Genomic DNA, 14,787 nt, shown 5'->3' on the forward strand with positions numbered 1-14,787 from the left:
TTTCAGTTGATTTGTAATGAACCCAGAATGTATGACATTTTTGCTTTTTTAATTGCATTACAGAAAATAAAGAACTTTATCACAATATTCTAATTTTCTGAGACAGTCCTGTATATTGTTTGTTTAAAAAAAATATTGTTTGTTGTTTACTTATCCTAATGTACTCTTTTTCACCTCAGACCTTTACGTATGAGTGTTTTTACTGTGATACTAAAGTCAAAGATCTTAATATTCCCTCCAACCCTGTAGTGATAAGACGCGCCCCCGTGCACGAGCCTCCTGTGGCTCGGGAACGCGCGCAGCTTTGATTGGTCGGCTGGGCGGTATAAAGCTCCGCAGTGAAGGATGCGCGGCTCATCCCCGCGTCCTGCCCCGCACCGAGCAGCACAGGCCCGCAGCCCCGCACATCTGGATTTCACAGGGATCTTTTGCTTTTCACTCAGTCCAACTGTAGCCGCAGCATTTCCACTCCTGCCACTGCCCCACTCTGTTATTCGTCTGCAATGAAGGAGAGGAGAAGCGCGCAGCCCTGCGTGGCCAAGTGCAAGCTGGTGCTGGTCGGAGACGTGCAATGCGGTAAAACAGCGATGCTGCAAGTGTTGGTGAAAGACTGCTATCCTGAGGTAAATTACCACTCATGATACAGAATGTCTGTCATTTAAATAAAAAATAAATAACATAAAACATTGAAAGAGCATAGAATTGATCTATCTATCTATCTATCTATCTATCTATCTATCTATCTATCTATCTATCTATCTATCTATCTATCTATCTATCTATCTATCTATCTATCTATCTATCTATCTATCTATCTATCTATCTATCTATCTATCTATCTATCTATCTATCTATCTATCTATTTTGAAATTATTGAAATTATTTTTTGTTTTTGTTCATTGGGTTTGTTATTTAGTAGTTTATTTTTTGTTTGTTTCTTAATTATTAAATTGTACTCTATCGTTTTTCATATATCCAATCATTTTTCTTTTGTGTAAATTCTTTGTAATCTTCCTTTTATTTCTATCATCTATAGATTTCTAATTGCTCATTTGTATATTTTGTTTTTATAAGTATGATATTACATTTTATGTTAACTATAGGTGGAGGCACCTGATAAGCTCTTTGAGTTTTCGCCTCTTCCTGCACTTTAAATTTGTAAAGTTGGTACTTTTATTTGTGTAATGTTTAACTGTGCAAATAAATAAATAAATAAATAAATCTATCTATCTATCTATCTATCTATCTATCTATCTATCTATCTATCTATCTATCTATCTATCTATCTATCTATCTATCTATCTATCTATCTATCTATCTTAAGGAAATCTGTTTTATATCAGACACTATTTAAAGTATGTCATGAATGTGGTTTATACTGAAATACTGAAAACTGTCCACTTGCAGACTTATGTCCCCACTGTTTTTGAGAACTACACGGCGTGTCTGGACCTGGAAGACCAGCGTGTAGAGCTCAGTCTCTGGGATACGTCAGGTGAGCATCAAGCTTTCATATATTGCTTTTAATGAGTTTACCTAAATTGCAGGACTGTGATCTCCTCGGCCCCCAGCTGTCTGTTGGAGTCACTGGCAATCTGTAATTCTCCCCCAGATGTTCAGGGCTGAGTATGAGCAGTGGGATTAAGGTGTCAGTTTCGGGTTTTATGAGGAATTTGTTGACACTCCCAAGCACCCAGTCCGCCAGGAGTCGGGTAATGACTGTAAGTGAAGTCTCAGTCATGGTTTTGCTTTCGTTGTACCGGGTGCTGTTTACCCAGACTCTGCTATCAGTCAGTCCTTTTTTGATGTATAAGCAGCTTTTCACTCGTGTGGAATCTTCAGTGGGATTCTCCCCTGCTGATTGCTGAGGCCAGGCTCATTAAAGACATACATGACACCAGGGCCCCGAAACTGACTGCATATGGAGTCTTAGTAATCTATTATTGAGTCCATGAGCCCTCTTTTTTAATTAAGCATACATTTTTAACAGCATACATTTAGTCTTTTATTCATTTTTAAACAATGTTGAATATTGTGCGTTTTCAGTGTACGGTTAAGAAAGTCTGGTATTCTGTTTCTTAGTTGGCTTCACGTTCTGTTTTATCCTGAAAGAGCCTGTTCCTTCTCTGCGTTGTTCAGTTTTGCTTTCTCATTGTCCTTCACTTGGATTTTGTTGCAAATTATTACACCTCCTGTTCCCTCAGGCTACATCCACATTTGAATAGTATCATTCCAAAACCACCCCATGCTCACTGGGCATTTACCTGGTCAATGACTTTAGGCGCGTTTCTACTAGCAGGTAGATTTTTCGGGGCTGGGCCGTTTGCGCGTGTTTCCATTACCAGGAACGGCCTTGTAATGTGGCCTTCAGGAACCAATAAAGGGCCAGAAAACAGCCCTGTGGTAAGAGAGGGGCGTTTTTCTGCTGAGAGGGGCTACCTGGTGGCTGGTCTCTGCTGATTGGATATTCTAGAAGTAGGAAATTACTTCAGCCATCTCACGTGAACTTAAAGGGGACCTATTATGGCATCTAATACCTATTTTAAACAGGCCTTAAATGTCTTAAAAACAAGCTTTTGATTGTTTTTGCTAAATAAATTAGAAATTCAGCCTCTAAACCATGTCTTTATCATCCCATTCTCTAACCTCATTATCTATGCAGGATTCTGAGTGGGCGGGGCTATGATAATGAGGCTCTCTGCTGATTGGCTGCCTGAATGAAACGATACACCGCTCCGAAAAAATGGTGGAAGCTCCGGCTTAGTTGTGGGCGTGGTTTCACGCATTGGAGGCCAACCTATGTAAATCGCATTTTCGTTACGTAATGAAAGGGAGCAGAATCTGAACGGTTCGTAGATCCACATCACACTGGATGGCTCATCCGGGCGGCTGTACAGACACTGCAGAATTTGGTTGCTTTCCTCCTTCTCTGAGTTGGCATGCTGAGGGGAGACCACTTTATATATGTTAAAGCAAGAAAAAACCTGTTTTTCATAATAGGTCCCCTTTAAAGGAGCTTGAGGCAGGATTGAGACAGGATTTATGAAAAAAATTCATATACGTTTTAAGTTTTCTAGTAATAATGTCAGATGAAGCGTTCCAAACCCAAAAGAATGAGCCCTCTAGCGTATCTCTCCGTTGCCTTGAACAGGCTGTGTGCTGCAAAATGTGCTGCAATTCGGGCCCAAATTTCCCGCGCTGTCCTGCGGATGTGACGTCACATGACGCTGCATGCGCGTTCTCCCCGTTCTCCCGTGCCGGCTTCACTGTTGGCTGCAGTACCCCCGACGGCCGTCGTGGTGAAGGGTGGCGCTAGAGAGTCTCATTTCTTAAAAGGAGCCTCATGCTCCTTTAAATCATGTGAGCAAAAATCATTTAAGCATTTTGACCAGAGACATTTTGCTATGAATACTTTTGATGAAATTGGAGATTACGTGAAAAAAACAATGGAGGGACATACGAGTCAGTTCAGGTCTTGCTGTCATATTACACCAATATAGAGGTCCGGTGGGGGGTTCTTTTAATCTCAAACGCTACCACCGTGGTTGTGTGTTTAAAAAGAAAAGCAAGTAACACCCGTTGTTTACGTGTTTCTTTTTTTCTTTTTTCCTGTCGGCCAGATTTACCCTGAACTCTGTTAGTGGAAACGCGCCTTTTGTTGACGTTCCTTTCGTGCATTTAGGCAGTTGCAGTGTTATTAATTGCAGTTGCGTCAGTGTTGTAAAAACCCAACTATTTATCGTTATAAACCCGTATCAAGAGTCACACATATCGTGTCTAGAGCACAGTTAGACAACACATCTATGCGTTTGTCTCCAGTTAACTTTAGACTATGAGACAGCTCCATTCACAAGGCTGCTGCCAGAGCTTTATCAGGAACAAGGGGAAACTGGGCCCGTCATCCTGTTCGTAAATCTTTCTGGCTGCCAGTTATCTACAGGATAGACTTGAAAGTGTTGCAGTTTACAAATCGATCAATAACATGTGGCCATTGCAATACATTTTTAATCTCCTTGTAAAATATAAACCAAGAGCTGAGATGTCTTTAGGAGGCTGGGAGAACCTGGAGGCGTTAAGTGCACTTAGCTGCATTTTCACTGCTGTTTTCTTTGTCCACATCCATTTTATTAGTAGTTTTAATTTCAATGATCAATAGTTTTCTTTTTAATCTAGTTCTGTTTTCCTAATGGTGTTTTGATTTGATTATTTATTAACTCCATTTCTCTGATGGAGTCTTTCATTTGTGTAAAACACTTTGGATTGAAGCTCTGATTGGTCCACGTGGCAGCACCGCATTTCCACCTTCTACTTCTTTGCTATATTTGAACTGGATAATGGATGGATGGATGGATGGATGGATGGATGGATGGATAGATAGAAGAGGTGTCAAAATTATTCACATTCATTACTTAGGTAGAAGTATAGAGTTTAAAAATACTCCTGTAGAAGTTGAAGTATCATCTCAAGTTTTTTACTCGAGTAAAAGTATAAAAGTACTGGTTTCAAAACTACTTAAAGTATAAAAGTAAAAGTAATGTAAGGGGGAAAAAAGCCATTAAGGACAAAAGCCATTGAAAATGAATGTATCTTAGTATAATGCAAATATATTAAAGAACCATATATGTGTACTATTGAGCATTAACATGTGTTTCAGAGAGCAGGAGATATGATGACTAGTTGCCTATAAGTATTGTAATGGTGCAAAAAGTCAAACTTCAGAGGCATGTTATCATTTATCCTAAGCTTTATTGGAATGTACATCCAAGTTTAGTTGCAGGAATCTGAGGGAACGGATGTAAGAACAAAACTGGACAAGAACATCTGAAACAACCACAACCAAATTCACTCTATCCGGATGGAGCAATTTAACTGGATAGTTTTTATTTTAAAGGCCGAAATGAAATAGAGTAACGAGGCTGTTTTTAAAATGTAAGGAGTAAAAAGTACAGATAATTGTATGAAAATGTAAGGAGTAAAAGTAAAAAGTCGTCTGAAAAATAATTACTCCAGTGAAGTATAGATAACCAAAATTTCTACTTAAGTAAGGTAACAAAGTATTTGTACTTTGTTACTTGACACCTCTGATAGATAGATAGATAGATTGCTGTAAATTGAATGCAGTGAGCTGTGGTTCCATCTCACACAAGAGCTGCTCCGTCCGCTCCGCCGCCGTGTCCTGAGGAACACGAAGGAAGTAAACAAAAGGAAGCACGGCACTGCGCTGCTGGCGACAGCGCTGCCCGCCAAATGTCTTGTGGTGATATAATCACAGGGTCACACAGACCCGAGAGAGCACAAGTATAAATACCAGCTGGGACGCCTTTACTAATTCTGGATAGTTCTTAATGTGGACACAGATTACTATAATGTCAAAAATGCATTTTAAAAGGGAAACGGAGTGTGGATATAGCCTGGGTGTGTTGGCCTCGTGGTTCTCTCTCCTTCGCTCACCACTGTTTGACGTTTGGTTGTTTTCTAAACATGAACTCTTGTCCTTCTCCTATGTTACTCATGATTGTGTTTCACTGTGCCAAAGAGGGGATTTCTGTTTGTTTGATAAAGCCCTTCATTTTCTGTAGCTCATCCCACCTCTGAATCATTTCTTTCAATGTCAGTTTAATTTGATAAATACATGTTAATCAGGTGCAGACAGATCGTTCTGGCACCTACTTTCTCTGACCTGTAGATGTGAAAGAGGTCAAGAAATCCATGTCACAAAAACATCAAGTAATTTAAGATAAGTCTTATTCTTACTCTGTTTCTTTCAGTCCTCAAACTGTCACGGTTTCTGTATTCGAGCTGCAGCTGAAACAAATCCTGATCACATATTCTGTTAGAAGCAGGATATTGACATTTGTCATGATTTGCACAAATTTCATGTGCTAATTTACAAATTATGGAATAAAGCGAATCAGTCAGCGCCCCGATTATGTCTTTGGTCCGCTGCTTGAAGATACTTCAAACTGTGGCAGCCTAGTGACCCAAATACATATAATAATTATGTAAATGTGATCAATATGAAAAGCTGTCCAGGGCAGCGTATCTGTCTTTCATAACAGTTCTGGCTAACATCGAAGTCTGCCGACGCTCTGTGTTCAGAGGAAGTCGAGCGGTGCCAGTTGGCCTGCAGAGGGGTTGTTCCACAGGGGAGGGGGGGGATGCCTCTCCATGTCAGGGTTATGTGTGTGTGTGTTTGCGTGTGTGTGCACAGTTGCTCTGAACAGAAGGCACAAGTGAGGGACACTGAGGGAAAATATATGCTTGACCTCCTCGCTGCCTTATGCTGTGTCTGTGTGCGGCGTTGGCTTGCATTTGTGTGTGTTGCCTAAAAGAAAAGAACAAAAAAAAAAAAAAAGCTCTTATGTAACTGAAAGCAGCACTGAACTAATGTAGGTTTGTGTGTTTGTCTCCCACGAAGTGAAAACTTTCTGGACAGTCACCCTTTCTGGAGGAAATGTTGCATAAGTGGGATTTACATTTGCAGCACGAACATATTCCGGTTCGGCGCAGGCGCCGTCAGGCTTTGCTTTCATGCTTGAAATTTTGCTTCAGTCCGATCTGATTAAAATCACGGACAGTGACGAGCCTGTTAATGAGTAAGAGTCTGGTAATCAACCAATTATATCAACAGGGCTCCAGGTGTCTGCATGCAGCACACGGATGTTCACACAAACAAAAGAGACAGCTTTAAAGGCAACCTTTTGTCTGTAAACTACAGTTTTTGCTCCTCACTAAAAGACCCAACTCCATGTTTCCAAAATGAGTTGCATCTTTTCTCAGGACACTGATCTTTCCGATTGCATGCATGCAAGCAGACACAATGAGCAGGTCGGCTTATGTTAGCTCAACTGACAGGATTGTGTGTGTATTTATTTCAGAGAATTTATATAAGGGTGTATATTTATGTACCTGTGTTTGTGTGTTCAGGCAGGGGGGGGTGGGAGGTGGTAGGAGCGAGAAGTTGTGTCCTCTTTAGATCCGTTTGCATCTTCTTTCTCAAGACTTACATCACCACCCTGGATATGTGATATGTGCTTCAGCTCCTTCCAGCCGAGATGTTATTGATAGATAGCGCTTGTATAAGTTGTCCTACTTTTGAAGCCAAAATTTAACTGGGAGGGTTTTTCTGATGGTGATAATGTCGTAAAACCTTTCATCTATTTCTTAGAAGAGTGTAAATTATTTTCAGGGCAGCATGAGCGTTAGTGAGTCTCTCTGGGGACGCGGCAGAAGCGTCTGCTCCTGTTATAACTACATCCTCCTGGATTTGCAAGGAAAGCTGCTTGTGCACATTTGGCCCCGGAGTGAGGGGACCTGGAAACTGAACAGCGGTCCTAGTGTTGTGTAGTCGGGAGCGATTAGATGGCAGAGGAAAGACAATAGAGAACGGATGTCCTGTCGATCTGTTTTTAGTACAGGAACCTTCCTGAGAGTAAATAAAAAAAATAACAGAAATAGAAATGTAGGAAAAACACATTTCCTTCATACAGTACGTCCTCTTTTAGCTAAGTAGATGTTTTTTTGTTGCTCTTTTCTTCTTTTTTCTTTTTGTTTGCTCTGGACCCTGTGAGTTTTTGAGGGTTTGAGTGTGGTTGCTGCGAGCTGCTTTTTGAAGTTTGCGCAATTCATCATTGCACAAAAGCTAAAGTGTTGATCTTATAAAATGTTGGATTGTCTTGCATATAGTCAATTCATCTTTGATACAAGTTTCATATGTGTCTAGTTGCAAACCAGTTTAATTTAAAATGTAAAAAAAAAAGTATTTTCTCCGTTTGATGTCAGCATTTATCGCCTCTAACACCCACATATTATGTGGCTTGGGAAATGTATTCTAATACAAATGTGTAAAAAAAAGATTACAAAACATAATGACATAAAGACTATGTACTGTTTCCCAGGCAACCACTAGAAGTTGTTGGAAACTATTGTTCTGATCAAAGACTTGATCCAAAACCAACCCGATCACACTGAACTGCTTTTGCAGATTTGTGCATTAGTGGTCAGAGACGGGTGTTTATTTCTGGTTTTTGCACCAAATCAACTTTTATTGATACTGATGATGAACAACCTATATAAGAGGCATAAAAAATGTGTTTTACATGGAGAATAATTTAGATAACACTTTTATGTGGATATTAAACCATGTTACTGTCAACACTAAGGATGCGTGGACTTTGTTGCTCTTTGAAGATCAAAAACACAAGTTTGCTACATTACCTGAGAGATAAATTCGTCAGTGTTTTTTATCTTTTGGTGTGAAGGGGGCAGTACTGGAGTTGAGGGGGGATGAGGGGGGATGGCATCCCCCCCTGAAATAAAAACGGTCAAAATCATCCCCCCTGTAAAACTGCCATCCCCCCTTTCCATCCCTTATGTCATTTCATCAATGAATGTGGTTTTACTGCTATTTCAACATTTAGAGTCATCGACAGAAAAATAACACCAGAAAAATAACTTATTTGATAATTTTCCCCTGTTTCAAGTACATTTTCACTTGAAATAAGTAGGAAAATCTGCCAGTGGGATTTATCTTCTTATTACAAGCAAAACAATCTTGTTCCACTGGATGATTTTTCTACTTATTTCAAGTGAAAATCTACTTGAAACGGGTGAAAATTGTTGTTTTTTCCATTTTTGTGTTTTGATGTATTTGATGTAAGCCCAGTGGATATTTAAAGCTTACAGAAGGCTGCATTTAACTGCTGCTATGTCATTCCTGCAGTATTTTTGCAGGTGTTTTGGTCAGTGCTATTATTTTTAATATATTATATTATTTGTAATCAGCACAAATTATCTGTCCCCATATGATAAAATCCACCATCCCCCCTGATTTTTTTTTTTTTTACAACTCGAGTACTGGAAGGGGGTGATCGTGAAGTTAGTGGGATTTTTGCATCTACTGTATTTATTAAGTATGCTACTTCCTGAACCACCAAAAACTGTATTGTCATCAAATTAAATCTGTATTCCTCCGATCTGCTGGGGCTCCAGGTTCTCCATATTATGACAACGTCAGGCCCCTCTGCTACAGCGACTCAGATGCCGTGCTGCTTTGCTTCGACATCAGCCGACCGGACACAGTAGATGGAGCGCTGAGGAAGGTCTGAAGTCATTTTATTTACTCTAGCTGAGGTCGTTCTGGATGTTTAGTCTGCTCTCCTCATATCCACTTGTAAAGTAACACCGGTCGATTCCTTTCTTTCCAGTGGAAAGCAGAGATTCAGGACTTTTGCTCCAGCACACGAATCCTACTTGTCGGCTGCAAGACAGACCTACGCACAGACGTGTGCACGCGCTTGGAGCTGTCCAATCAGAAACAAGCTCCCATCTCCCAGGAGCAGGTTTGTTACCTGATTTCTTTCGTCCTTATTTCTGTGTCTTCTTTCAGCATCTTTATGCATTCAGTGCCAGAGCTGGTTTTTATTTTTTCCGTGTTGTAGGGTTCGTCCTTGGCCAAGCAGCTTGGAGCCGAGTCCTACCTGGAGTGCTCCGCCTTCACGTCAGAAAAGAGCATCCGCAGTGTTTTCCGTACTGCGGCTCTGGCCTGCGTTAGCAATCTGCAACCTGGCACTAAACCAAGCCCAGTCCCCCGCCTCTCCAAAAGAATGCTCCACCTGCCCAGCAAGACGGAGGTGGTCTCCTCCACCCTCAGCAAGGACAAGTCCAAAAGCTGCTCCGTCATGTGAGTGCAGCTGAAGCCTCGCTGTGCGGGAGAAGGAATGGACAGGATAACTGTACTGTAGCGGGGCCAGCAGGGATGCAGGAAGTGCATCCCCCAAAACTACAACAACCACTCCCTGACAGATCAGTGCACACTCTGTATTCAACTCAAATGTTGAAATTTTGATCCCTACACAATTTTTATTTGACTTAAAATGAAGTAGTCTGCTACAAAGGGAAATTAGGATGCACTGGAAGTCGCTGACCCACATGATGGTTGCTGCGAATTAGCCTAAATAAGGTCAGCACCTTTATTTTCCACGGGGCTGAATTAAAGCGATGAAACCCATTTGAAGTTCTGATTATGGTGCCCTTACCCATCCATCTTTCTAACTGAATGTGTGTCAAAGGTCAGCGTATGTGTCAGGTGATGAGACGAAACATAAAATCTGACGGTGACACGAAGTGGTGTCTACATAAATGAAGCTCGGGGAATTTAAAACAGAGGCCCCTGAAGAAATTATGCCCACGGCTGGCCCCGCGCAGCATTTCATCTTGAAACGAAAGCAGACAGCAGAGAAAAGGTGCTGCGAAGGGAGGGATTTGGCAAGCGGAGGGCTCGTTTGCAAAGGCAGTGGGAGGACAAACAGATGCCTCCTGAAGGAGCGCAATGTGACTCAGCATCGCATGAGCGGCGAAGTCGACACGGGTGGACGTGCTGTGATAAACCTAACATGTCTTTGTGACTCTCTGTCATTACCCATCGCCACAGAAGTTAGTTTTTTTCAAATTTGATTACTAAAAGACTGATGAATCATGTTAATATTTTATATATGGTCCAGCAAAAGATTTAATAATTTCTTTTCATAGACGAGACATCGATTTTTTTTTTTTTTTTTTTTTTTTTTTTTTTTTTACGGATTATAGAAAGATTAATCGAGAAATATGTTTTTAGCTCTCTGTGCTTATTCTACTTCACAAGCTCCTCTTGCAGAGTCGTGGGAGAATTGTACACTTGTGAAATAAGCATGTAACTGTCCTGATAAAATGAAACAAGATGTTATATCTTGCTTTTTTCAATAATATTACCTGTAAGACACAGGCTTCATATAACCTAGAGCTGGTGGTGAACACAGCACCACTTCATTCAGTGTAATCCTTCATTTATAAAGTTAGTAGCAGTCATGGATGCTGCCAAAGATGTCACACTTTTAGGGAAAGAAAGCTGCTTGCCTGGTGCATCAAAACATTTTTAAGCGTGCATCGGCAGCTTATTGCACATTGTCTCACGGGACAGATTTGATGAATTCGAAACTTCCATTTAAAATCCTAGTTGTGTTTTTTCAGCTTTGCTGATGTTACTTTAAAGAAAAGATTTTTAGGACTTTTCTTTTCCAATGTCCAAAGTGACCTTTTGGTATACTCTTGATCATTATGTCCAGCTCTTTTAATTAATTAATATATATGTCTGGTAATGACAAGCAAATCGGAGCCCGGCGCAGAAGTCCACATACATCCTTTTTTATTTATTTTTTGTCAATAATAAGCACAGTTAGACAACATGGCCAAGAGAAAGGATGCAGAGGTTTTGAACTGAAGCGCACAATCTGTTGGTCCTGTCCGCTTTTTGTTTTGCGATAAATCTGAAAGCAGATATTTTCTGCCCGACGTAGCTGCTGAAGATGTGTTCTGACATTAATGGCAGCTGAGTTAATGGAGGGCTTGATGATTTGTGGTTCTGCACCGACCGTGTGCAGAACGGTGAAATTTAACGTGTTGCCTAGCAACAGTGTGAGCCGGGGCAGTTCCTGTCTCTGCTGGATGGAGGGATGGCTCTCAGAGCGGGAGCCTCACCTTTTTCATTGTAGCATTAGATAGAAGTCAGAGGAGATGGCTGAACATTTGAAGGTGAAGTGATATGTTGTACATCTGTAAAATAAAATAAATGAATAAATAAAAACAGTATTGGGTCGGGTTTTGGAAGCAACACGAGTCTAGCTCTGCTGCAGTCATTATTTACCGTCTCCACTCAGCGCTGTCTGGAGATCCTGTCATCCTAAACAAGTTTCTCAAACAGACATGTTGTTTCACCCGCTGGTTTTTGTGGATTTGTTTTGTACATATTATTCTTCATAAAACTGCAGAGGTCCCCCAAAAGAATATTCCTCAGACGAAAATAACATGCTTGTATGAAGTTGCCTTTTCTGGCTTAAATTATTGACTGAATTCTGTTTTTGTTACTGCCATAGTTTCTTTAAAACATTTATTTAATAGATTAATAAAATATGCCTGAATTCAATTTTGAAGTGAGTGTTTGTTCTTGGGATGAGCAGATCAAAGTTAAACCTTCCAGCTTGTGAAGTCAAGTCAGTTTTATGTCACTGACGCACGTCGGCTTTGAGGGTCTTCACAGGTCTAACGTTATACAACACCCTCAGTCCGCTGGCCTAGAAACCGCTCAAACATCCCTTAACAACGAAATAACTGAACAATCCACCGCAACAGCATTTAAGACGTGATTTCTCCTCCAAGATGGACAGGCTTGGACTCTACATCACATTTTAGATATTGATGCCTCTCACATGAGTTCAGTTTCATCAAGCTATACTAACACTTTTCTTACAGGCACACTTTAAGAAATTTCATGTAAAAATTATTTTGGTAATTTAATCAAATTCAAGGCTAGTGAAAGCTTGACAGCACATTGTTTTTTCTTCCTCAGTAGGAATGATAATCTAATCTTGTTTTTGACGCCGAGGCCACAGTAATGTCTCACAAATAAATATAGAAAATGATGTTGAAGGTCAAACACCCGAAAGTAGAAAAATGGAAACAACAGAACAGAAAAACAGAAAAAGACAGCAAAATGTAATTAATGCTTTGAATCGTTGCCTTTTAAAACATTTTGTTGTATTTTCCAATTTCTTGCTGTGTTTTCTGGAAAAAAAAAGATTGTCAGTTTTGTTGTTATTTCTAAAATGTTGCAGCATTATCTTGAACACAAATGTAAGCAAAAAATCTCGTTACCAAATTGGTTTTCAAACTTGGTCGAGAGGGAACAAGGGTGACGAGCAGCTTCTTCAGTTGCAAACTTTGGGTTTTATGAAAACACAACACTTACTCTCAAAGGATTCTACGTGATGAAAATGTAGTTATTTGCATTATGGATTTACAGCCTTTATCCCAGCAACTTGTCTTACAGATTTTAATTTTGCGTTTTTGATATTACCTGCAGATCTTCAATTCATTCCTGCATAGTGAAGAATACAACTGAGATTTAGTATTGTGCATGTAACCAATTAGCAAGTATATAACTAGGCTAATTCGTTTTTTTCCAACTAAATAAAGGTATTAATAGCTAATATTTATTTCTAAAGCTTGTATTTGTCAGTTAATTCTTACAGGTAAATACAAGTTATTTGCCTTTCCATCTGAAACTAATTACACTGATAAATCACTGCTCTCATTTTTCTTTCCTTTTATTTTTCCCAGCTATTCAAAATAGATTTTGAATTTTATTCAGTCCTCAAAAAATCACCAAAAATAAAAAAAAACACTGAATCATCAGAATCATCAGAAGAAGAGTGGATTTTTAATTTCAGCATCTGATGTTTTGGATAAAAGCCTCGAACATAAAGAAGACCGGGCACTAATGAAATGTTAAGATAACATGTAAATAATGCTTTGCTAATAGAGGAAATACCAACAATTTATTCTGGTGGCATGACTGAAAATCACTGCCTTATTGTCACAGAGAACCTAAAATCTGCAATGATTTCAGTAGCTCAGGATCTCTAGGATGGATGTCCAGGTAAGGATGTCCAGGTAAGGGTGGAGCAGACGTGGTTGAAGTGACCTGGACAAGCATCAGCATCCAGAGGGATGAAGGAACATTCCTGCTGTTTGAAACCCTCTCAGGGACTTTTGTAAAAAAGGTTCTCAAGTTTTACATGTAAGATAATAATTAAACACACAACATACTGCATTATTATTAAATATTAAACAAACAAAAAAAAACTAAGCCAACAAAGTAAAAACCGCTTGTGAAAAGCTGATTGAGCCACGGTTGTTGGCACGTGAGACATGCAGACGTCACCAGGGGCAAACGATGTATGAAACCTTGAACCCTGATGACAAACTCACAATAGTGTTAATTATTTTACACTCTATTAACTTCAACAGTGCTGAATATCGGCTGATGAATGTAAGTGTGATATGTGTCACCAGGTCAGTTGTTCAAGTGCAGTCCAATTAATCAGTTCATGTGTGTGTGTTTGTGATGAGGGCAGTTGGAGTCGGGCCATCCGTGATTATGTACACGTGAATTGGTGTACGAATGTGTGTCAGTGTGTCGTGCAAACTTTGCACTTTATCTTGTGTTCTGGAAGTCTTTTGGACCACAAGTGCAGAAAAGGTGAGCCAGGTTCATGTCTGCAGGAGCTCAATGAAGTTGAGCAACAATGATAAGGCCCCTTCTGTCCCTGCCTAGGGTAAATACCCCCCCCCCCCCCCCCCCGTGCCCCTCTGTCAGAAACCACCTTTAACCGGTTCTGCTCACCTTTCATGATGAACCGTCCCCCCTTTTCCTTTCATGCATATGGGCCCCGTTTGGCACACCCCGAGGGCACGTCAGGAGTGGATGCTCTTCAAGCAGTTTAATTAGACAGATAGGCAGGTAGTGAGATGTGTGTGTCTGTGTGTGTGTGTGTGTGTGTGTGTGTGTGTGTGAGTGTTTGTGTGTGTGGGGGGAGCCAGGGATGGACTACTTACATCTGGAGAACAGTTAAAACCCTAATCACGTCTGTGTCATCATGCAGGTCCAGCAGAGATCTGGGTATTGATTCTTTTTCATTATGCAGAGCCCGCTGTTATCAATAATCAGCTCTTACTGAGAAGCGCTACATAACAGTCGATGCTGGACATAATCAGTTCAGCGTCTGGATTCAGAGAATAATTCATAATTCAGAGAATGGCTATGGCTGCTGATGCTGCCGTGTGAGGGTGGAGTTGTTAATGCCTTGGCCCTGAAGTCATTCCAATTACATTTTCCGCTGCAACTCTGCCTGCAACTGCATTTGGTGGTGGGGACAGACTGATGACGTTCATTGCTTGACATGAATGTTTCTC

The 14,787-nt window shown here is 40.4% G+C and overlaps 1 protein-coding gene across 1 annotated transcript; it reads left to right on the forward strand.

The window, feature by feature from the left end:
• The first annotated feature begins 378 nt into the window (after positions 1–378).
• Positions 379–10,557, forward strand: LOC133456275 (rho-related GTP-binding protein Rho6-like). Its single transcript, XM_061734737.1, has 5 exons — positions 379–623; positions 1,408–1,495; positions 8,992–9,101; positions 9,207–9,341; positions 9,441–10,557. The coding sequence occupies exons 1-5, from the start codon at positions 504–506 to the stop codon at positions 9,684–9,686; spliced, it is 699 nt and encodes a 232-aa protein (XP_061590721.1). The 5' UTR covers positions 379–503; the 3' UTR covers positions 9,687–10,557.
• Positions 10,558–14,787: the final 4,230 nt, after the last annotated feature.

Source organism: Cololabis saira, chromosome 12, assembly GCF_033807715.1.
Source record: "Cololabis saira isolate AMF1-May2022 chromosome 12, fColSai1.1, whole genome shotgun sequence".
Lineage (NCBI taxonomy): Eukaryota > Metazoa > Chordata > Actinopteri > Beloniformes > Belonidae > Cololabis > Cololabis saira.